Source organism: Phascolarctos cinereus, unplaced genomic scaffold (genome assembly GCF_003287225.1).
Source record: "Phascolarctos cinereus isolate Bilbo 61053 unplaced genomic scaffold, phaCin_HiC Scaffold_1;HRSCAF=81, whole genome shotgun sequence".
Taxonomy (NCBI): domain Eukaryota; kingdom Metazoa; phylum Chordata; class Mammalia; order Diprotodontia; family Phascolarctidae; genus Phascolarctos; species Phascolarctos cinereus.
The window spans coordinates 268,409,522-268,432,216 of record NW_027555514.1 but is presented as its reverse complement, the minus strand read 5'-3'; the positions used below and the strand labels follow the sequence as shown (position 1 = coordinate 268,432,216).

Here is a 22,695-nt window from a genome sequence, read left to right as displayed (position 1 = left end):
TTCACCCACATCTGTGGTGCTGTGTTCAGCTCTGGTTACCACATTTTAGTAGAGAGATTGACAAGCTTCAGTGTCCCAGGTAACCAGGATAAAGAAGGGCTTTAAAATCACTCCATTTTGAAGGCAGTAGGGATATTTAGCCTGGTGAAGGAAAGACTTGTGGGAGATGGGATAGCAATACAGAAAATAGTAAGAAGGCTGGTTTGGCAAGGACATAGGATGCATGACATAAAGAAATACGTAATCAGCCTAGAAAGGTAGCCTGCAGCCAGATTGTGAGGGGCTTTAAATGTCAAACAAAACAAACAGATTTAAGATAAACAAAGACTGTTGTCAATTCTTCAGTGCCATGTGTCTGATCCTTGCAGTTAGACAACATAAGCAGGCTTATGACTGGGGGGGGAGTGAACACTACATGACCTTGAACACCAACTCCAATCTTTGATGATTCTCCAGTTTTCATCTTTGGCTGGCAGATAAGTGACAGGTTCTGTGCAAAGAGCTAGGGATACAAAGGCAAGAATAAAACAGACCCTGCCCTCAAGAAGCATATACTCTATTGGGAGAAAACAACATGTGCATATAAATAGACACCAAAATATCACTAACCCAGGAGATAAATAGATCATCCAGTGACTAGTCATCGTTTGAACAAAAACTATTTTTCATCCATTTGATTTTTCCTGTGTGGATTGTTAACCCAATCTCTTTTGACCTGGCCGAGAGTGAGTGCATAGAAAGTGGGCCAAAAGGGGAAGAGTCTAGAACATGGAGTTTTTAACCTTTTGGGGGGTCATGGGCCTCTTGGGCAGTCTGGTAGAGCCTATGGAGTCCTTCTTTTAAAAATATTATTAAATATGTAAAATAAAATGCAGGGGACTATGAAGAAAACTAATTCTATTGAGATACAGCTGTCAGAATAATAAATAATAAAGTTTGTGAACCTTGAATTAAGAACCCTTGCTGTAGAAGGGAAGCCGTTCATGTAATGAGAATGAAGGTAGTCTAAATGCTGCCCCAGTGTCCACAAAACATTGAAAGACTCAGAAGTCCCATAGACCTTTGGATTAATTTTCCTAGTAGGATTTTAAGACACAGACAAAAATCATGAAGGACAAGCAGGTATGAATGGATTGTGACTCTCACTCATGGGCTTGAAGGATGATGACAGATGTGGCATTTGCTGTAATAAAGCTCTTCACCTTGAAAGAAGGTGCTGAGCACTGAGAAGTTTTGTCTGCTCTTTGGTGGTGGTTATATAATAAATCGCAAGAACTTTTACAAAATGTTTATGAAAAATGAGCTGAAAATCCAGCATGAACAAAGGGCTCCACTGCACCTTTAAAACAATGAGCATTTTGAAAGCATTGTATGTAGGTGGAAATCAGTAGGAAGATTGGAACAGGAGGAAAGAAGAGATGCAAAAAAAGAATTTTTAAAAAGAAAGGAAAAAGAAACCCCAAGAGGAAGGAAGAGTAGAGAAAAGCAGGGAGTAGGCGTGTCAAATAATGACAAGTAAATGCAGAAAATATGGATTTCTCATACCCATCCAGGGATGTGTTGGCACCAGTTCAAACTAGCTCGAGTCGATTGTTAAATTTTCCATGTGAGTGTTTACAGCTTGGAAATTAGCAAATTCGACATGGCAGGGATTGATTTAATGTTTTGTTGATATTCTGGATTCTAGAAAGTGATAGAGAAAATGCTAATAATTCAGGTTAAGCTTAAAAGTATATCCTGAGTAAATGGGGGTTGGGGGTGGGACTGGGTGTTAAACATTAACTAGCACACAGCTGTATTCATACTAATCTCTTGATATTCAGAAAGATCAGGGATATAACCACACTGGCTCTTTGGGAATGCCTCACAACCGAGCTAGAAGGCACCTCCCCTTCCCCACCCTACTGCCGCTCCTGCCAGATACATACATTTTACAGTCCTCATAACTATTTCTAGAACCTCTTTCAACACAAACTGATTGCATATGGCCATGTAAAAGGTTCTAATTTATGCCACTCTGCAAACCAAAGGAATTATGTTTGTATATGTGAATCCTCAAGAAGAAAGCCTTCATGACTCAGTTTGCCTGGTCTGCAGGAATCTCACTAAAGGACTCATGTTATAAGATGATGAACGGGTCCCTGCCCTCCACAGTAACTGAAGTGATAAAATCTGTCCCATCCTGAAAATAGACCCATTTCCCCAAACACAAATTCAAATTAATCCTCAAATCAGGGTTAAAAGATAATTCCCACAGAATGTTGAGCTCAGAAGTTTCTCTGTCTTCAATTGCTTTCTCACTCCAATTTAAGCTCAGAAGCATTATGTTGCTGTCACACTTCTTTGTTCTCGGAAAGTAAAAAATGTTCTGTATATAGCTGACAAAAAACGGGAGGCTGTCTGCCAGTGTGCTCTATATTAATGTCTGACATACCGCAGAGTGTCTGCAGAACACAACGTCTCAGAACCCTCATCAGTCTTTTCTACGGGCCTTGTCTCGGAAACGTGTTGTTGCTTCAGCAAGCTCACATTGGCCACTCCACTTGAGTCACTCACATACATATATATCCCTTTAAAAACTCATGTTTTATAGAGCATTTTATTTTGTGGAGCCAGGCAATGATGCCCACCTTTGGAGACAAAAATCCTATGCCTCCCAAATGGCATTGAATCCAACTCAAAATCATTCAGCATCATGGATCAAAAACTGGAAAGAGTCCTAGAGGTCATCTAATCATACCATTATAAGGCCATCAATTTATAACTGAAAGAGACTTTCCAGGCCATCTGGATGTGGGATGCTAAGATGACTCATTTTATAGATGAGCAAACTGAGAGCCATTAGGATGAAATGACCTGTCCAAGGTCACACAGGTAGAAAGTGGTAAAGCAAGGATTCAAACTCAGATCTTCTGGCTCAGTTGACATGAACTCTAAGACCCTTTCCAACCCTGAGATTAGATTCTGAAGTTTCTCCCTACAATTTGCCAAGAACATCCCAGGCAGAGATGTTTGACAGATTTAGTGTTTTCAAATGGGGGGGGGGAGATGGGAAGAAGGGAATGGGTAAATTTAGAAATTGAATTGGGAATCTTCAAATGCACTTCTTTGAAAACGAATTCAGCTTGAGAATTATTAACAATTTTGCTTAATGCTGTTAACAGAATAAATTCTCAAGAGGCTATACATACAGTATCTCTGTTTGCATCCTAATTCTTCTTCCCAGAAAGATCTGGTACTCAAATCAAATGCATTTTCAAATTGCAGCACACGTCCTGTCATGAGAACACAAAACCATCGGTTAAAATTAACATTAACAATAATTTTTAAAATTTCATTCCAGATGAGGCCCATTGGCCATGATGGCTACCATCCCACCTCCGTGGCAGAGTGGCTGGACTCCATTGAACTGGGCGACTACACCAAATCTTTCCTCATTAATGGCTACACATCCATGGACCTGTTGAAAAAAATCTGGGAGGTGGAGCTAATTAATGTAAGTCAATCACTGAATGGCCCCTCCACCATGCAGCCCATGGTGGATGGAATTCCTACTTTAGAATAATGATTTGTATATTCTTTATGACTGCCATGGACATCTGAACAGAGTTTTGTGGGTGCCTCCTTTCCCTTTGTATGGACTTAAACCTTTCTTCTTTGCATACCCCGCATTTTCTTATCATTCATAACCCCCATAGCAGGGTTTTGACATCATAAACTAAAGGCCAAAATTTAGAGAAAGAGGGGCACTCTTAGAAGGTAGAGAATTCCTAAGGGATAGTTGCACTACATAAAGAAACTCTCCAAAAATCATGGAATTCCCTATGTAAGGAAATTATTTTGCTCTACTCAGTGGTCATTTAAAGAGTCATTCTTACAAATGTGATGGCATCATTATTTTTAAATGCAGGCTTGCATTTTGATTCTTGGTTCCCTTAACTCCCTAAGATGAAAGCTACCATTCAAGAGCTTAACATAGTCTTTATATTTCGTTAGTCATGTATCTAAACTGGCATGTTTGGGAAAAGGGATGGAGCTCATTGTTCTTTAATAAGATGTTACAGGAGATGCTGTTTCCAGAAAGTGGTGTCTTATCTCTATTACTTTTTTCCTTCAGTGAACAGACATTGGTTCGTCCATATTAGAAAGCTGGTTAACATCCTCTGGCATAGCATTCAAACCATTGCATGACCTAAGATCAACTAAATGTCAGTAGATCTACAAAAGTAACTGAATTGAATGAAAGAAGTAGGATGTCTCCTCTTTTAGGTTTTTCTGTTTATGTCTCAAGTACTCTGCTTCTGAGAACACGTAGAAAGGTGGGGTATAACTCCCAGTGAGGAAAATTCCTCTACCAATGTAGATGGGCTTCTGTTACACCACTTATATTCATGAGGGCACCAAGAAGTTAAATGATTTGTCTAGGGTCACCCAGCCATTATGTCAAGAGGTAAGATTGGAACTTCTTTATTCCAAGGCTGGCTCTCTAGCATCTTTCCATTCGGCCATGATGCTTCCCAGAAAATGAAGACATCAAAACAAAATTGAGATTTTAGATTTAGTATTGTGATGATTGTTTTTGAAGTTCAATTATACAAAGCTTCCTCTCAGGATCTGTCAGAGGAACTTCAGGGAGTGTTTAGCACGGATAAGAGAAGACTAGAGGAAGAAGATGGGGAGAAGCGAAGACACGATGGCCAGTTTCCAAGATTTGGAGTGTTGGCCATGAAAGATGGTGGTGTGAATGGAATGAAGAGAGAGCCAGCCTCCATATCAGGAATTCCTGCCTCTGACAGACACTGGTTGTATGACTTAGAGCAAGTCACTTGACTTCTGAGTGGCCCGAACAACTCTCTAAGACTTTAGGTTGCAAAGCAGGTTAAGTAGGAAGGTCCTCATCTGGGAGTTCTCCACACTGATGAAACCATATATCTAGTTCCAGCCACCTATGGAAGAGAAATCAGACCTAATCTGCTTGGCCCTGTTTCAAGGACTGTTTCAAGGAGCCAGGATTCTGCCCAATATAAGGAGTATTTTCTTAACAATGTTATCCCCAGAATGCACTGGGCCTCCTTAAGAGGTAGTGAGCTCCCTATAGCTAGAGGTCTTCAAGTAGAGGCTGGATGGATAAACACTCCTCAGGGACACTGTAAAATGGTTTCATGATTTTAAAATAGGGGTTGGACTAGATGACCTCAAAGGTTCCTTCCATCTTAAAGATTTTATGATCCTACAGGGAAAAGGAAGACAGCATACATTAACTTTTAGAGAATAACTTGGCCAATTTGGATGTTTCTGTACTGATGAATGAGAAGAGGCCTTCATCAACTTTAAGAGAAAGATGATAATTTTCGCAAATTGGCCACAAGTGGTCTGTGCTATCATTAAAGTCAATTTCTCTCATAAAACTGTAGCGCCTCTTTCAGATGTCATTAGCTATCCCAAATGTCAAATAGGAAAATATTGTTGAATAATACATATTATTACTGGCTAATTTTTTCGAAGGCTGAAAATAATGTCTAGTCTAGGAGTAATGTCTGTCCTGGAAAATCTGATTAAAATTGCCCTTTTATGGAGAGCCACTTAAACACAAATCTTGATGTTTTATCTCATTTGCTGCCATGATGTTGGGAACGGTTCCTTACGTTCAGTTTCCTTCTCTTCCCATAAAAGCTGTGAGTTTCTCGCTGCCTGAAGGTCATATTCTGGAGAGGTTGGAGTGGCAATAGGAGAAAACAAAACCTGTTTTCCAGCCCGACTGTATTTAAAATTTTTATTTTATTTTACATTATTTTATTTGGCTTGCCCCTAGTTCTCCACTGGGAACTTGGCGCTGGTCTCCCTTCTATATTCACGACCATCTGTTATGGGGGGATCTTACATGGTACATGCAAATATGCTCTAAGGATTAGCTCCCATTCAGTCAGTGGTGCAAATAGGCTGTGTGTCTCATTTCTTCATACAGCAGCTTCTCCAGAACAGGGCTCCCCAATGAAGGACAGGCGCGTTTAGAGTCATTCATGCTTTGCAAAGTTGTGCTGTGATCCCTGATGTTCTGGAATGGAACAGAGTAAAACCCCCCACCCTGCTGTGTACTGTTACCACAGGGTTGGATATGATACAGCTGCCAACAGACTCCAGATGCCTCAATCGGTGGTTTGTGGCACCTGCACGGACGCACAAATTTTGGACAGTTAGATGGTGCAGTGGATAGAGTGCCAGGTCTGGAGTCGAGGAAGATTCATCTTCGTGAGTTTAAATATGGCTTCAGACACTTCCTAGCTGTGTGACTCTGTGCAAGTCACTTAATCCTTTTTGTCTCAGTTTCCTCACCTGTAAAAAGAGCTGGAGAAGGAAATGGTAAACCACTCCAGTGTCTTTGCCAAGAAAACCCCGCGTGGAGTCACAGAGAGTGAGACACAAATGAAACTATTGAACAACCACCAGAACAGCAGTGGGGGGGAGGGGCAGCAGTCCTAGAATCCTTAAGCATGATCCCAACTCCCCTGAAAGCTTCCATTTTCCCTGACCATCATCCTTAGGGAGGGCTGCCCAGATACTGAGAGCAGGTGGGCCTAGGAATCTGCCAGTTTCCAGCTGAGGTCTTAGAACTGTAACTAAGGCAGCCTTGTGTTGGAGAAAAAAAGACTGAAAAAGGTTTCAACACTCTTGAGGATTCCCCTTTTTTCTTCCCCGTCCCTATTCCTACACGGGTAGGGAGTGGGCTGGGGGAAGGGGGCAGAAGTGTGACTCATTCACATTGGACAGCACAATTCATGCAGGCCCCACGGACCAAGACCTTGGATGTTTATTTCCCACATTACTATAGCAGACTTTATTCCAGCCAACAACATCTGTATATATTGAGCGTATGTGCAGTTGGTGTGGATGCATGTGTGTGGTGGACAATACCCCACTGGTGTGGAGAACTCCCAGTGTGGAAGTTCACTCTAGTGATGCAAATTAGTGACCTCTCTATAAATAATAGTTTTAGAGAGTTGGCTGGGGGTACTGAGAGGCATCAGGAGCAACTAATAAAAAACTCGGGGCAAGTGGAATGAAAAATGTCTTCAAAGGCTTTGATGGAGAATGAAGGGGAAAGAGAAGATTGGCCAGCTAGGAATGAGCTTACCTGGGGTGTAGCCACCACCATGCCATTTAGTAAGATGGCATCATAAGATTAGATTGTAAGCTCTTTGAGGGTCTTTTGCCTCTTTTTGTATTTCCAGTGTTTATCCCAGTACCTGGCACACAGTAGGCACTTAATAGAAGTTCATTGAATTGAATTGAATAGTAACTTCCCATTCCAATTACTCTAGATAACTAAGTGCTGAACTCAGTTGTTTCTGCAGTGCTGAGAGACTTTCAAGTGATGTTGATGTCCTCCAAATTTCAGCACTTTGGGGCCTCACCCTACTTAAACTCTAATGAGTCCTTTTTTCAGATGAGCTCAGAGAGGTTTTGATTGGCCCAAGTAGAAAGTGACTTGCCCATGGCCAGAAAGTGTCAAAGCCATTTCTCACAGACTCCTAATTTTTGAGAATGAGAAGGGAATTTAGATCTCAAATACTTGGAAGATCATGGAGTTTGGTGCTAGAAGGAACCATCAATGCTATCTAGTCCAAGACTCTCCCATAACAAATGGGTAAATTGAGGTACAGAGAAGCTAAGTGATTTGCTCAAGGTCTTTCATTTAAAGAAGCAACAGAGGTAGATGCGGAATTCATGTCTTTTTATTGTGTGCTTAGGACTTCTTTCACTATAATGTGCTGCCTCTCACTGTATAGAAGGCAAAGAGGGAGAGAGGTAGGGAGGGAAGAAGGAAGGAAGGAGAAGGAGGGAGGAAGGAGGGGATGAATGAAGGGAGGGTGCAAAGGAAAGGAGGGAGGGAGGAGGGAAAAAGAGGGAGAGGAAGGAAGGAAGGAAAGAAGGAAGGAAGGAAGGAAGAAAGGAAGGAAGGAAGGAAGGAAGGAAGGAAGGAAGGAAGGAAGGAAGGAAGGAGGAAGGAAGGAAGGAAGGAAGGAAGGAAGGAAGGAAGGAAGGAAGGAAGGAAAGGTAAGGAAGGAAGAGAGAGAGAGCCATCTATCTTTTTATCTATCTACCTACTATGTATATGGTGGAAGTTGGAACATTGGGACCGGGAAGTGGCCTCATGTTGTGGGAGAAAAAAATCTAATTCCATTTTATTTATGAGCATATTTGTGTGTCTGATGTCTCTGAGTAGGAAATGCACTGATGTCCTAGGGTCGAATCCCTACTCTGCCACTGTGATGTGATCACAGCCTTAGGAATGTTTTCAGAACTTAGAGCCAAAGGACCTGAGTTCAAATCCCAGCTTTATCACTTATAAATTGTGATCTTGGGCAACTTATACATCCCACCCTGCCCTCAGTTTCCCCATCCGTAGAATAGGGAATCTCCATACCCTATCTGTGGGTAGAGTTGGGCTGGATGGCCTCTGGGGGCCCTTCCAGCTCTGGAGCTACGGTCCCATGTTACCATTCTCAGAAGGTCTGCATTACTGATTAGTCCCTCCATAAATTTAAGGCCTTTTTATATTTTCTGCTTCTCTACACTCCAGGGGTAATGAGGTTCATATGTTCCTTACAGCTGTGTCAAGTAGTATTCAGTTTTGTTTCTATTAAAAGTGGCTTCCTTTAAGCTCCCAGGGTAATGAAACCAGTGAATTGTCTGTTCTTTCTTCTGGTGTGGTGTAGGAGCCTTGGGGTGGTTGAAAAATCTCTCCTGGCACTACTCAGGAACAAAGCAGAAGCCTTTCCTTAAGAAAAACAGTTAAGTGGCAGTTAATTAAGTAAACAAATATTGTATGTAGATGAGGTCAAGTGTGTTCCTTGCCCGAGAGAAGGAGAGAAGGAGAAAGTAAATTGGAGGAGAAAGAAAAAGAGAGACAGAAAGCCAGAGCCTGAGAGGGAGAAGTGAAAAGGAAGAGGAAGATGGGAAGAGGGAATAAGAAGAAAAGAGAGAGGGAGGAGGAAAGGAAGGGAAATTAGATCAGAGAGAAAGAGAGATGGAGACGAAGGTGGATAGGGAAGAGGGAGACAGAAGATGGGGAGGAGGGGGACAGAAAGGAGAAAAGAGAGGGAGAGGAGGAGAGGGAAGAAGAAAGGAGACAGGAGAGGCAAAACTGTCTCTTCTGATTGGTGAGTGAGGGTTTGCCTGGAATTCCTCCATCCCAAACACAGAAATATTACTTTATTGCAAAATTCGATCCAAGGGGAAGAAGCATATCCGATATTAAGAGCTGAAAGGGATCACAGAGTTCATCTGCTCCAACCACATAATTGTAAAAATGAGGAAACTGAGGCTACAATGGAAGTGATTTTCCCAAGGAAAGAGTGGTAATAGTGGACAGAGAGTAGGTCTGGAAGATGGGAAGATCTGGTGCCCCGCAGCAGAGATAGATCAAGGCAAAGAAAGATTCTGATCTGCATTGGTGCCAGGAGTTTCCTCACCTGGGAATTCCCTGGACCAATGAAATCACAAGGCCAATCCCACACCCAAACACAAGTAGAAAGTGGCAGTAGTGGGATTTGAACCCTAATCCTTTGTCTCTGAATCTAGCAGCAATTTCCATTTCAATAATAATAATAACAATAACAACTAACATTTATATACCATTTTAAGTTTTGCAAAGCACCTTTACTCATTTTATCATCACAATAACCCTGGGAGGTAGGTGCTATTATTATTCTTATTTTATAGATGAGGAAACTGAGGCAGACAGAGGTTAATAATAATACTATTTACATATTGCTGTTATGTTCCAGGCACTGTGCTAAGTGCTTTATAAATGTTATTAATGGATCCTCACAACAACCCCAGGAAGTAAGTACTATTATGATCCCAATTTTACAGTTGAGGAAACAGGCAGATAGATTATGTCACCTTATTATTGTTCAGTAGTTTTAGTCATGGATGACTCTTTGTGACCCCATTTGAGATTTTCTTAGCAAAGACACTGGAGTGATTTGCCATTTCCTTCTTCAGTTCATTTTACAGATGAGGAAACTGAGGTAAACAGAGTTAAGTGACTTGCCCAGGATCAAACAGCTAATAAGTGTCTGAGACCAAATTTGAATTCAGATTTGCCCAACTTGAGGTCCAAGCACTGTAAACACTTTGACATCTAGCTACTCCTTTATAAACTTTAAGGCATGCATGTACATGCCGTTACTCTTATTACTATTATTATTTCAGCCAAAAGAAGAACTTGAGAGACAACTTAATGCCTTCCTTTTGATTAGCTCAGAAAAGGTGGGTCAGGACCCTGGCAGAAAAGGAACAATTAAGAGTTTGGGAGCCTGAAGCCAAGGCTGAAGCTTAAATTCCAAGAAAGAGACTGGCTGCTGAGCTGAAGCAGGAGTTATCAAGATGTGCATTCTAAGCAGGGCCTGTGCATGAGATCCCAGGTAGGATCGAGTTTTATCAGAATAGGTTAGAAGCAGCCAGTGTAAAAGCCCTGTACTGATAAACAGGCATCTCCCTTGAGCCAGTATCCATAGATGTCTGTTTTATGGCTGATGTTTTCTAAGAAAGATTGCTCTATGAGAGTGTTTGCTTTCCTGTTTGTTTAAAATGAGCTTCTGTTCTGTTCTGCTTATTTAAAATGAGCATCTATTCAACAAACAGAGCCTGGCACTCAGCCTGTACCTTTATAAATGGTTGCTGATTGATTAATTAATTTCTCATTAATAAATGTCCAGTAAAAAGTCAAAATCCTGGGGCAGCTAGATGGTGCAGTGGATAGAGCACCGGCCCTGGATTCAGGAGGACCTGAGTTCAAATCTAGCCTCAGACACATAACACTTACTAACTGTGTGACTCTGGGCAAGTCACTTAATCCCATTGCCTAGCCAAAAAAAAGTCAAAATCCCTAAGCAGAAATCAAGGTTCAAATCTAGAACCCGTTTTTAATCTTAAAGAAATCCTATCTCTTGTGGTTGACACCATAATCTCTAAAGGATGGTGGAAGGAGATCTGAGGACATGGGACTTTAGGGTTAAGAGCTGGAGAAGGTCTTAGAAGCTATTGAGTTTAATGTCCTTGGGTTTGTCACTGACTGGCTACACTGGCCTTCAAGAAGTCACACTGCTTACTCTCAGTTTTCTTACCTGGAACACTACGTTTCCTGGTAGGAAGACCAAGGGTTGAATTCTGCCTGTATTACCTGTATGACCCTGAGCGAAGCATTTATTTATTTAGGCCTTGATTTCCTCATGTATAAAATGAGGGGATTGAACCCAGTGATCCCTAATGTCTCTTCTGATCCTAGAACCTTGTTTGTTTTTTTAAATCTATGATTCTAATCACACCTTGCCTATCTCACAAGACTGTTTTAGAGAAGAGGAAAGGAGAGGGGAGGAGAGAAGAAGGAAGAAGAAAGGAAAGGAAGAGAGAGGGGAGGAGAGGAGGATTTCTGAAGACAAATAAAACATTGCCATCATCAATATTTAAATAGTTATCATGTCTGCCTACAACAGGGGGGAATAAGCACTTTATCCTTGTCAGCTGGCAGAGCCACAACTAAGGTGGGTGTTCCCCAGCATGAGGAATTGCCCATGGGCACTGACAGCTGCCTTCCCTTCCAGTCCATTATTTCACAAAAGCCTAAAAGCTCCTAAGGGTTTCCAAAATAAATTTTTCATCGTAGCTGTTATTGTTGCTGAATCCTGTCCTACGCTTTGTGACCCTACCTGGGGTTTTCTTGGCAAAGATACTGGAGCGGTTTGCCATTTCCTTCTCCAGCTCATAAGGAAACTGAGTCAAACAGGGTTGAGTGATTTGCCCAGAGTAACATAGCTAGAGTCTAAGGCCAGATTTGAACCCAGTAAGACAGGTCTTCCTGACTCTAGGCTCAGTTCACTATCCACTAAACCACCTAGCTGCCCACAAGATAAATTTAAAACCCTCAATTACTATGCCTACTACAATTGGGCTGGTTATTGACACTTGCCTTTTCAAGGTATGAAATTAAGGACATAGTTCTTTGGTAGAACTGAATTTAAGATAATTGGCCAAACCAAGGTAAACTTTTCTATCAACTCAGCTCAACAATATGGCATTTCCTCAAATTTCCAAAACCCAATAACTGATATTGTCCAATTTTTACATGTTAAAGCAAGGGTTCTTAACCTAGGGTCCGTGAATGGTTTTTTCCTTGATATTTTCATAATTATTTCAATATGATCAGTTTCCTTTGTAATCCAATGTGTTTTGTTTTGTGCATTTACAAACATTGTTCTGAAAAGGGGTCCATAGATTTTATGAAACTCCTAAAGGGATCCAAGACACATAAAAGGTTCAGAACTCTGACTCTTCAGTCATCAAAATATACTTTCAGTTCAATTCACAGTTCATTCGACATATCTGGAAACAAAATGGCAGCTCAAGTTTTCCGATGACTCTATCTCTCCCATAACTTTAACCTTTAACAGGTAGTAGGGCAGTGGTTATAATCCTACATAATTACACTGAATAAGATTAGAGTATACTTCCCAGAAGCATTAGTCATTTAAGGACAAAATAATTGCTTTACATAGCTTCCAGGAATTGGCATTTACCTTTGGATAAGAACAGCCTTCTGGGACTTTTCTTTTTTTTTCTGATAGATAACAGAAAGGTTTTGCTTTCTGTCAGCATACAATCTGTCAGGATTGGTATCAGTACCTCCACTGAGGCAGATGACAGAGCCTGTGTAAGTTCAGGAGTTGCCGTGGCCAAAACATTCATCACCATGTAGCCAACAACCAGCACATAGTATAATGTGTAGTATACAGTAAACAATTAATAAAAAAACTTTTTGACTGACTGACTAACCACGTGGTGATGGACCTCTCCAGACTTCATAGGTAGAGTTCAAATCCAGGTCTTCAGTCTCAAAAGCTGGTACTGATTTCCACTATACCATGCTCATTAAGAATAAGGCCACAGGATATCATAAATATATTCTATACAAATACATAAAATTTCACAAATAAATATATGATTTATGATTGAATAAATAAATATGAGGACATAATAATATATAAAATAAAAATAAATTTTTGCCCTATACATATCCTATCATTGAATAGGTTCATTCCAAGTAATGAAAACTACCCAAAAGAATGAATCCAGTGGCAGTGGCTGTAGAAATGCTCAAGTTGTCTAGAACAGAGGGGTCAAACATAAGCTACAACATTCCCTAGGAAAGCCTACACCAGATTAAAATATAATTGGAAGTATTTAATAAAATTGATAAAAATACAACAAAACATAAATATTATTATTACATTTTAAAACTAAGTCAGTATGTGGCCCACAGAGATGTACGGTTTTGTGGCCCCCATTTCTGTTAGAGTTTGATACCACTGGTCTGGATCATAGGAGTACAGGACCTAGACCTGCCAGAGCCATGGAAATTGTCCATTTCCACACCCTCTTTTTTATATCGGAGGAAACTGAGGCCCAGAGACAAAGTGATCTGCTTTACATTTGATAAATTTAGGGTTGTGTTTCCCCACTGGGAAAGAAGATCCGATCATAATAGGCTAATGGAAGCCAGCAAGTTGCTAAGATGGCTTTAAGTGAATTTAAATTTAAATGGATTTGTCAGGGTAAAAATCTTCAATGGTGCACACATTTTGGTGGCCAAACTTGTTGCTATCTCATTTCTTAGAATAGTGAAAGCCTGTGATTTGTATTAAAAAGAATGATTAAAGTGCTTTATCGTCTGTGGAGGGAGAAGATTAGTTAGGTGTCCTTGACAACATGTATTTAAATCTCTCCTCTTTTTTTCTGGCATAATATTTATTTAAAATTTTATTTATTTAAAGGTGTTTATTTGTCTGATATTTATTTAATGATCAGAGATTTGAAAAACCCTCTCATTTGACCCTCACTATTATCCTGTGAGGAAGGCATTATTATTATCCCCATTTTACAGGCAAGGAAACTGAGACTTAGACAAAGTGACTTGCCCAAGATCACACAACTCTTAAGTGTCTAAGGCAAGATTCAAACCCTTGTCTTCCTAACTCTCAGACACAACAAAGCTTTCTTCTCTCTTCCCACTGTTATTCTCATTTCCTATAGCACAGTCTCCCATAACTCATAGCTTATGTACCCAGAAAAGTACCATCAGTATGCACTTAATAAATGCTTTGTCTATCTATCCATATAAATCTAAAGATAACATGAGCAGAGAATAGGGATGTGAATGAAACAGAGGCAATCTCTACCAAAGTAGACTGCCCTGTCAAGGGCAGCTTAGAGTGCTTCATGTTAACAAAGCACTTTCTGTACTTGGGAAGTCAATGGTATTACTATCCCCTTTTTAAAGATGAGAAAACTGAGGCATGAGAAAGAAAATGTTTGAAGCTGGATTTGAAACAGTGATCTTCCCTACCTCCAATTCTAGCAATCTGTCAATGATGCCACACAAAGGTCCATAGATTTAGAGCTGGAAGAGACCTCAGAGGCAAGATAGTTCAACCCTCTTAATTTGCGTATGGATAAACTGAGTCCCAAGTGTCCTGCCTATGGTCATAGAAGTAGTAAGCATCAGAGATAGGATTTGAACCTAGGTCCTCTTGACTTCAGAGTCTTTGGTATTTAATGTTGATGCACCAGAGCCATCACTGAGGCGAGTGACTATTATCTTTTCCCGGGTTCAGAACTCAGAAGGCATTGACCACACTTGTGACCCTTCATCAGAAGAAAAAAAAAATAGCACTTAGAATCTACCACATAGAAGGCCTGGAGTCCTGGGATTTCTATCCCCCTGACAGGGGATGGTTTACCCCTTCCCCCTCCCATGAAGAATCTGTTCTTGTCACTTGCCTTGAGCATGGTTTATAGTACTTGACCCAGGAATAAAAATCCCTAGTTATGACTATGCCCCATCCTCTGAAAGCATTCAACCCTCTAGATTCACTGATTCTAGGACCCTGACTTCTTTACCACTAAAAATCTTCCCCTCAGACTTGGGAGGTTACTGTTCTGACATGACTGTGAACCGGATAATCAGACAAAACTACCAGTAATATTATAGAACCTTATTCTACCTTACTTGGCTAGATTTGATATTAAATTCACTGCTTGTCTTTGAAGGAAATCAAACAAGGCCTTTCCACAACTGTTTGTAATGATGACAACCATAGTCTGCTCCCAGGCTCTCCCCATTGCATGGATGCTCATTATGGCTGCCAAGATAATCTTTGTAAAACCTAGGTCAGATGATACTGTTCCAAAGCTCAAATGCCTCAATGGCATAAAATAAGCACTGCTCCGCTGAGCAGTGTGGTTCCTGCTAACTTTTCCAGGTTTTTTCCCTCCTTACCCTGATTCATTCACCATAAATTCCAGCCAAACTATTGTACTTGCTATTCCTAAAAATTTAACATTCCATCTCCAACCTCTGCACTTTTGCAAAGATTGCCATGCATACCAGAAATAATTATCTCTGCTCCTCTTCCCTTTAGAATCTTAACCTTAAAAACTCAACCCAGGTGAAACCTTTTACCAAAAGTTCTCGTCTTCTACACTGTCCCCATCCTCTGTATGGTATCTTCTCTTTTCCGAGATTTCTACATATTTACTTATCTGTGAGGTTGCTGCACAACCACTCCCCTCTCCCACATAGACTATATACTCCTTGAGGACAGGGAAAGTCTTAGTTTTGTCTTTGTATTTCCAGCTCTTGGCATTTAGCAGAAGCTTACAAAATGCTTGTTGAATTGAATTATAAGAGAAATATTTTAAAGTAACTCCCAATTAGTTTGAATCCTACAATTAATATTTCACATGAAATTTTTCTGCCTGAGCTGTCGCCTTAAATAAACCCTATGCTACCCTGATGAATGGTTCCTCATTGTATATATCTATGTTTTTCAATTTAATGTGAAAAATGAGGATTTTATTTAAAATAAGAAGAAAAATGAAAAGGCTCAGTTTTTCTTCACTTTTGATATCAAGGTGCCAAAGTACACAGAGATTTAAGTCTGCCTCCTTGCTTAAAGGTTGATTTCATGGTAAATTGAAGGGACCACATAAATAGCTTCACTCTGGTAGGAAAGCTGATGAGACAGAGGAATCAAGATCAGTGCAGAACTCGGGACAGGTTACCCTGGGCAGGCGTTCTCAACCTTCCTTGGCTCATGGACCCTTTTGGCAACTGGATGAAGCTTGTTGACCCCTTCTCAGCATGGTGGCTTTAAATACATAAAATGAAATACACAAAAATGCAAAGGAAGCAACTTTTATTGAAATAGTTACCAGAAAAATGTTTTTTAAAGCATGTTCACAGACCCTTGTTAGAAAAGATATTAAGATTAACCTTCTTGAAGCAGTGGATAAGATAACAATTTTCAATCTCATCCCGCATGGATTCGGTTTTTGCTATCATTGGAGAAAGAAATTCAAGTTGGGATGACAATAATGATCAAACAGCATGGTGTGGTAGTAAAAAAAAAGAAAATCAGGACAAGGAAGAAGATGGGTTTAGATACTGATTCTTAACCTTTACCTAGCTTTCTGATCATGGATAAGTCTGTACCTTCCTCATCTATAAAAGAAGGAAGTGCCAGGCCTAGAGTCAGAAAGACTTCTCTTCATGAGTTCAAATCTGCCCTCAGACACTTACTAGCTGTGTGACCCTGGCCAAGTCACTTAGCCCAGTTTGCCTCAATTTCCTAATCTGTAAAATGAGCTGGAGAAGGAAATGGCAGTCTATCCACTGTGCCACTTAGCTGCATTTATTAAGCCAGGCCATATTTATATGCCAGACACTATACCAAAGACTTTACAAACATTATTTGATCCTCACAATAACCTTGGGAGATGGGTGCTCATTTTACAAATGAGGAATCTGAGGAAGACAATGCTTAAGTAACTTGCTCAAGATCATATAGCCTACAAGAGTTAGAGTCTGGATTTGGATTCAGGTCTTCCTCGCACCAGACCCAGTACACTACCCATCGTCCCACCTAGATGCCTGTGATTGGAGAAAAGGAAAAAAAAAAAGATGAAAGCAATCAACATTCCATATTAGACCAAATCTTTGGTGGAGCATTTCCGAACACATGTTGGTGGTACATTTTAGCATAGCCCACTGCTTACAGAGAAGAGGAATGAAACGGAAGAAAAAAGCATCTTGAGCCAGGCACAAGTAATATAATTTTTAAACCAGCACAAATCAGGTTTTTTATATACTTTTTAAATGATGACCCAGGATATCAAACATAAGTAAGAGGATCTAGAGTTCGTTATGCTACTAGTCTTCACAACAACCCTGTGAGAGAGGTACTGAGAATATTAGGATGGAGACTGGATCAGGACAGTACCTGTGATTTCTTTGGTATAGGGAACTCCCAGATGAGGAAACTCCCCCTGCCCATGCAGGTAGATACATTCTTTGCAACTTATCATCTTAATGAGTTGCCTAAAGGACTTAGGGGTTGTGAATTATCCAGGGTCACACAGACAGCATGTGTTAGAGTCAGGAATTGAACCTGGGTCTTCTTGGTACAGTAGAGAACTCTTTATCCACTATATCATGCTGCCTTTTCACTGAAAGTATTATTGTCTGCATTTTATCAATGAGGAAACTGAGGCTTAGGGAAATTAAGTAAGTTGAGAATGATCATACTGCTAAGAAATGTTGGAGACAGGCCTGAACCCAAGTTTTCCTGACTTCAAGTTTATAACTGTAACCATTAAGCTAAGCCACCATATTGAATATGACTCAACAGGTCAACTTCCAATATTTGTAAATAGATTATGTACCTGATGGATCCTTCAGGGACCACATGGTACAGTGAAAAGAGCACTGGCTTTATAGTCAAGGGACCTGGGTTCAAATTCTACCTCTGATACTTGGTATTTATGTGACTTTGGGCAAGTAACAGCCTCCCTGGGTCTCAGTTTCCTCCTTGGTAAGATAAGGGTATTGACCTAGATGCAATGGCCTTAGAGATCCCTTCCATTTCTAGATCAAAGGGTCTTAACCCTTTTTGTGTCCTGGACCTTTTGGTAGTCTGGTGAAGGCTGTGGACCCCTTCTCAGAATAATGACCTTAAATAATTGAAGAAAATGTGCGATTTTACTTAAGGGTTAATAAAAATAAAGATACAATTTTTTTCCCATCCAAATTTTCAAATCTCCTAAAATCTCTACAGATTCTTGGGCATACATGTACCCTAGATTAAGAATTTGGGGCCCCCATTTCTGATGACAGTCAAAAAATAAGAGGAAGAGAAAAAAATATAACCTTCCTCTAGTTTTGGAGATATATGTATTTAAAGCAGGATTCAAACTCAGATATTCCGGAAAGAGCTAGATTTGGAGTCTGGGGTCCTGAGTTCAAATCCCAGCTGTACCACTTACTACTTGGGTGACTTTGGATAAATCACAAACTCTTTAAGCCTCATTTTCCTCATCTATAAAATGAGAGGGTCATAGTAGGTAGGTGGCCTTGAAAATCCCTTCCAGCTCTATATTTATGACCCTGTGATCTCTGGGGCTCATTTTCCTCATTTTTAAAATGTGAAGGTTAGACTTGATGACTTCAAAGTTCCCTTATACCCCTAGAACTATAATTCTCTGATCTCTTGGTCTCCATTTCCTCATGTGTAAAATGAAGTACAGGGAAGGAGTATTAATAATAATTTATAATTCCATCTTTATGCTCAATGACCATTGCTCAAGGACAAGGTAATAGCAGATTTTGTTGTTTAGTCATTTCATTCATGTCTGCCCCTTCATGACCCCATTTGGAGTTTTCTTGGCAGAGATACTGGAATGGTTTGCCATTTCCTTCTCCAGCTCATTTTACAGATGTTGAAATTAAGGCAAATGAGGTAAAGTGACTAGCTACACAGCTAGTAAGTGTCTGAGGCTGGATTTGAACTCAGCTCTTTCTTCCTGACTCCAAATTCAGCACTCTATCCACTGAGCCACCTAGCTGCACCAAGTGAAAATAAAAGAGCGGAATTCAAATCCAGACACTCTGACAGGACATCTCACATGTTTCCTCAATATACGGCAATGCTAAAAAGACTAATATATAGGAGAAATTCTGTGAGGTCACCAGAGGGCTACAAAGCTCACAGGATCATAGATTTGGAGCTTAAGGGACCATAGCAGTCACCAAGTTCAATGCTCCAATTTTCACGGTGAGACACAGTGCTTAACACAGTACTTGACATACCCGAAGCACTTAATAACTGTTTATTTACCACCTAAGTGCTCTTTTTCACATAGCTAGTGAGTGTTCAAGGGCAGGATTTGAACCAAAGTCATCCTGATTCTAGCCAAATATAGTTCCCTTGCCACTATACCATGCTACTACCCCTCTTGGATAAATAAGGTGAAATTCCTTGTCCTAAAGGACTTTAAGGTCCTAGAGGAGATGTAGAATTAAATAACAGAAGTACAAACTGAGAAAGAGGTTTGAGAAAAACCCGCAGAGTGAGAATTCCAAGGAGTTTTTGAACACTTAATGCTGATGGGTTTTGAGTAACTGGATTCCTACCCACTGGCTCTGGCTCTGTTGAAAGTTTAATTTTTTTTTTTGGCTAGGCAATGGGGTTAAGTGACTTGACCAGGGTCACACAGCTAGTAAGTGTTATGTGTCTGAGGCCGGATTTGAACTCAGGTCCTCCTGAATCCAGGGCTGGTGCTGTATCCACTGTGCCACCTCGCTGCCCCGAAAGTTTACTTCTTGTTGGATAGTAAAGGGTGGCAACCTTTAGGAGGAGCCCCTTCCTCAAACAGGGTGCTCTTTTCCCCAAAGTTCCCCCTTCAGATTTCTCCTGCTTGTGTTCTACTTCTTCACATTAATCCACTGTCTGTGGTGGGTGACTGTTTTTCCCACAGTTTAGCCTGATATATAACTTTGTGGTTGATCACGTCATTGCACCAAGGGTAAAGCCCTGTGTGATGGGGCTTGGAGAGGGAGGGTAATGGAATGGCAGCCTACACTCTGAACCTTGTGATGTTGCCATCCCCCACAAGACGTGGCAACTCTGACTGATCTTATTCTGCGTCATCCCCTTCTCCCTCAACTCTTTGGGGATGATGTAGGTGGGGATACTGATCCCTGAGTGAAAATGAAGGGGAGTTCATTATTCAGTAGACAGCTTGCCATCCAGCAAAGGGAGAATGGAAAGGAAGGTTCCCTTTATGAGCTGTTTCCATAACAGCTGTGGAATAAGAATAATAATATGTAGGATTTACTTAGCATGTTAAGGTATGCAACGTGCTCATTTAGTCCTCACAATAATCCTGTGAAGTAGATGCTATTCTTATTCCCATTTTACAGATGAAGAAACTGAGGACAGGAAAAAGTAAGTAAATTTCCCAGGGTCCTATGGCTAGTAAGTGAATGAGACCATATTTTAACTCAGATCTTGACTCCAAAAGTAATACTCTATCCATTGAGCAACCTAAAGCTTAGAAAATGAGTACCTTGCTAGTAAAATAGGGGTTTTTTCCTTTTCTAACTCAAATACCCAACTTGGATAATCCCACCTGAAAGAGATAGCTATTGTGAAGCAAGCATCATGAACCTAAACAGAGATGTCATTCTTACTGTCACTTTCTGTACTTAGGCCTAGCAAAATAGTTTTAGTTGTTGTAGTAGTAGTAGTAGTAGTAGTAGTAGTAGTAGTAGTAGTAGTAGTAGTAATAGTAATTAAAGTATCATTGCACACATTTGTGACAAATCAAATATACAATTGCAAGTGTGTGCAATGACTTTTAAAATTCAAGGTTTGCATGAGCAATCATTCCAATTTCTAGACTTGGTTTTTCTCTACTTTCTTTAAAATTGTTTATGTCAGCTGAGTGAAATTGTTATTTTGAAGAACTTGGTTGATGTCAAAGAGATGCTCCTGGGACCTTTTGTAATTCCATTCTGTAGGGTGGGGCTCAAAGCCTAGAAAGCTTTGAGGCTTTACACATATCTGTGATAGAGGCAAGAATTTGAAACAAAAGTGTTTAAGGAAGAGGTTGATTTTGTCTTTCCCCCTCCTATTCATCTATTCACTTGTGGGAGACCAAAAGAATTTTTAGAGGGAGTGAGGATGAGGAAGTCAGACTCAGACTGTCCTTGAAAGTTTATTAGAAGGGTAACCTCTAAAATAATGCAGACTAGATGCAGTTTAGCAATCAGACATTAAACAGATCCAACAGAAATTTCTAACTCTAAATCACATAGCAGCTGGAGACAGAGACACAGCCCTTGATAGGCAGTAAGTTGAGGTTAAAAAAAGACTTGAAGCTTTCAATGCTACCTTTAAGGGTCTGAGGTTATATTCTTTTGAGTCTATGCATCTTTAATGTAACTATTTACATGTTGTCTCCCCTCACACCATTAGAACATAAACTCCTTTGAAAGCAGGGGCTGTTTTTAATCTTTCTTTGTACACCTAGTCTTTAGTACAGTGCCTAACATGTAATAAATATTTAAGTTTCTTTTCCTTTCTTGTTTATGTTGTGATGGGGTGGGGGGGAACCTGAGAGGCATGGGTTTGGAGACAAGCCCTCTAGTCCCAGCTCTGGTGTCTGGTAGAAAAGCAAGGTATGCCTACTTTTAGGACTTAAATGGCACCTCTTCACCTCTTGCTTTCTATGTTCTCTAAGAGGTGTGGCTGCCAAAAAAGGCTGCCCTTGGTACTGAACAAGAGCTGATGGTCAAGGTTTCCTGACACAGCTCTCAAGAATTTTGGTTTGGATGTTAATAGAGGCAGGAAAAAAAACACGCACAAAGAGGGGATCAAGTTATAAGCAAAACGTCACATTTATTAGCAATATTCACTAGTCAGGCCGTGAGTCACAGGGTGCAGGTAGGTGGCACAGTGGATAGCTTGCTGGACCTGGAGTCAGGAGGACCTGAGTTCAAATCCGGCCTCAGACACTTCCTAGCTGTGTGACTCTGGGAAAGTCACTTAACCCCAATTGCCTCACTAAAAAAAAAAAGAGAGAGAGAGAGAGAATATTGTTGTGGGATCCTAGGACCTGGGCTCAGTTACTGAATGGGGGCGGGGAGGCAGGGATGAGGAGGGATCCTACTTTTTATACCCTGGTTTATCAAGTTCGGCTGAAATTGGTATTTCTCCAAAACTCAGGAAACTCCATTTGGGCATAGTTGTTGGTAATTTCCAGCCTACATATGGTGATCTGGGAGGGAGAACACATGAAAGGAAGTAATTGACCATGCATCTTTACAATACTTAATAAGTACCGAAGGATTACTAAGGGATATCCCCACCTCCAGAATATTCTGTTGGTAAGTATTAATCAGGTTAGTCTGTATTCTATAAACTTGGCTTCTAAGTCAAAGAATCTCCTTTTAGAGAAGAAATACCTGTTATAGACAAACTTCTGAAACAGATTAAACCCTCCTTACTGAAGGCAAAAAAAAAGCACTAAGCATTTTTTCTTTACTCCACTAACTGGAGTAGGGCCTTGCCTTTCTAAAAGTAATATAGTCTAATTGTTCTGTATTTTAAGGCAAAAGAAGAGAAGTCACTGTTTCTATTATAAAGAACAGGTGTCTCCTCACCCCCAGGACTCCAGATAAACCCATAAAATAAAAACAGTAAGAAGTTCTACACCCACCTGCACAGTAGAGGCTTGCCTGGGAGCAGTCAACAGTTACCATGGGACTAGTGAAACATCATCAAGCAGGAACCA

At 40.4% G+C, this 22,695-nt stretch overlaps 1 protein-coding gene across 8 annotated transcripts in view; it reads left to right on the top strand.

Annotated features, from left to right (window-relative positions):
• Positions 1-22,695, top strand: part of ANKS1B (ankyrin repeat and sterile alpha motif domain containing 1B) — a 569,458-nt gene that overhangs the window by 182,392 nt on the left and 364,371 nt on the right. For all 8 annotated transcript variants that reach the window (XM_078146721.1, XM_078146726.1, XM_078146717.1 and 5 more), the window contains exon 3: positions 3,344-3,496. In XM_078146721.1, the coding sequence (XP_078002847.1) occupies positions 3,344-3,496 (153 nt within the window). The remainder of the gene's footprint in view (positions 1-3,343; positions 3,497-22,695) is intronic.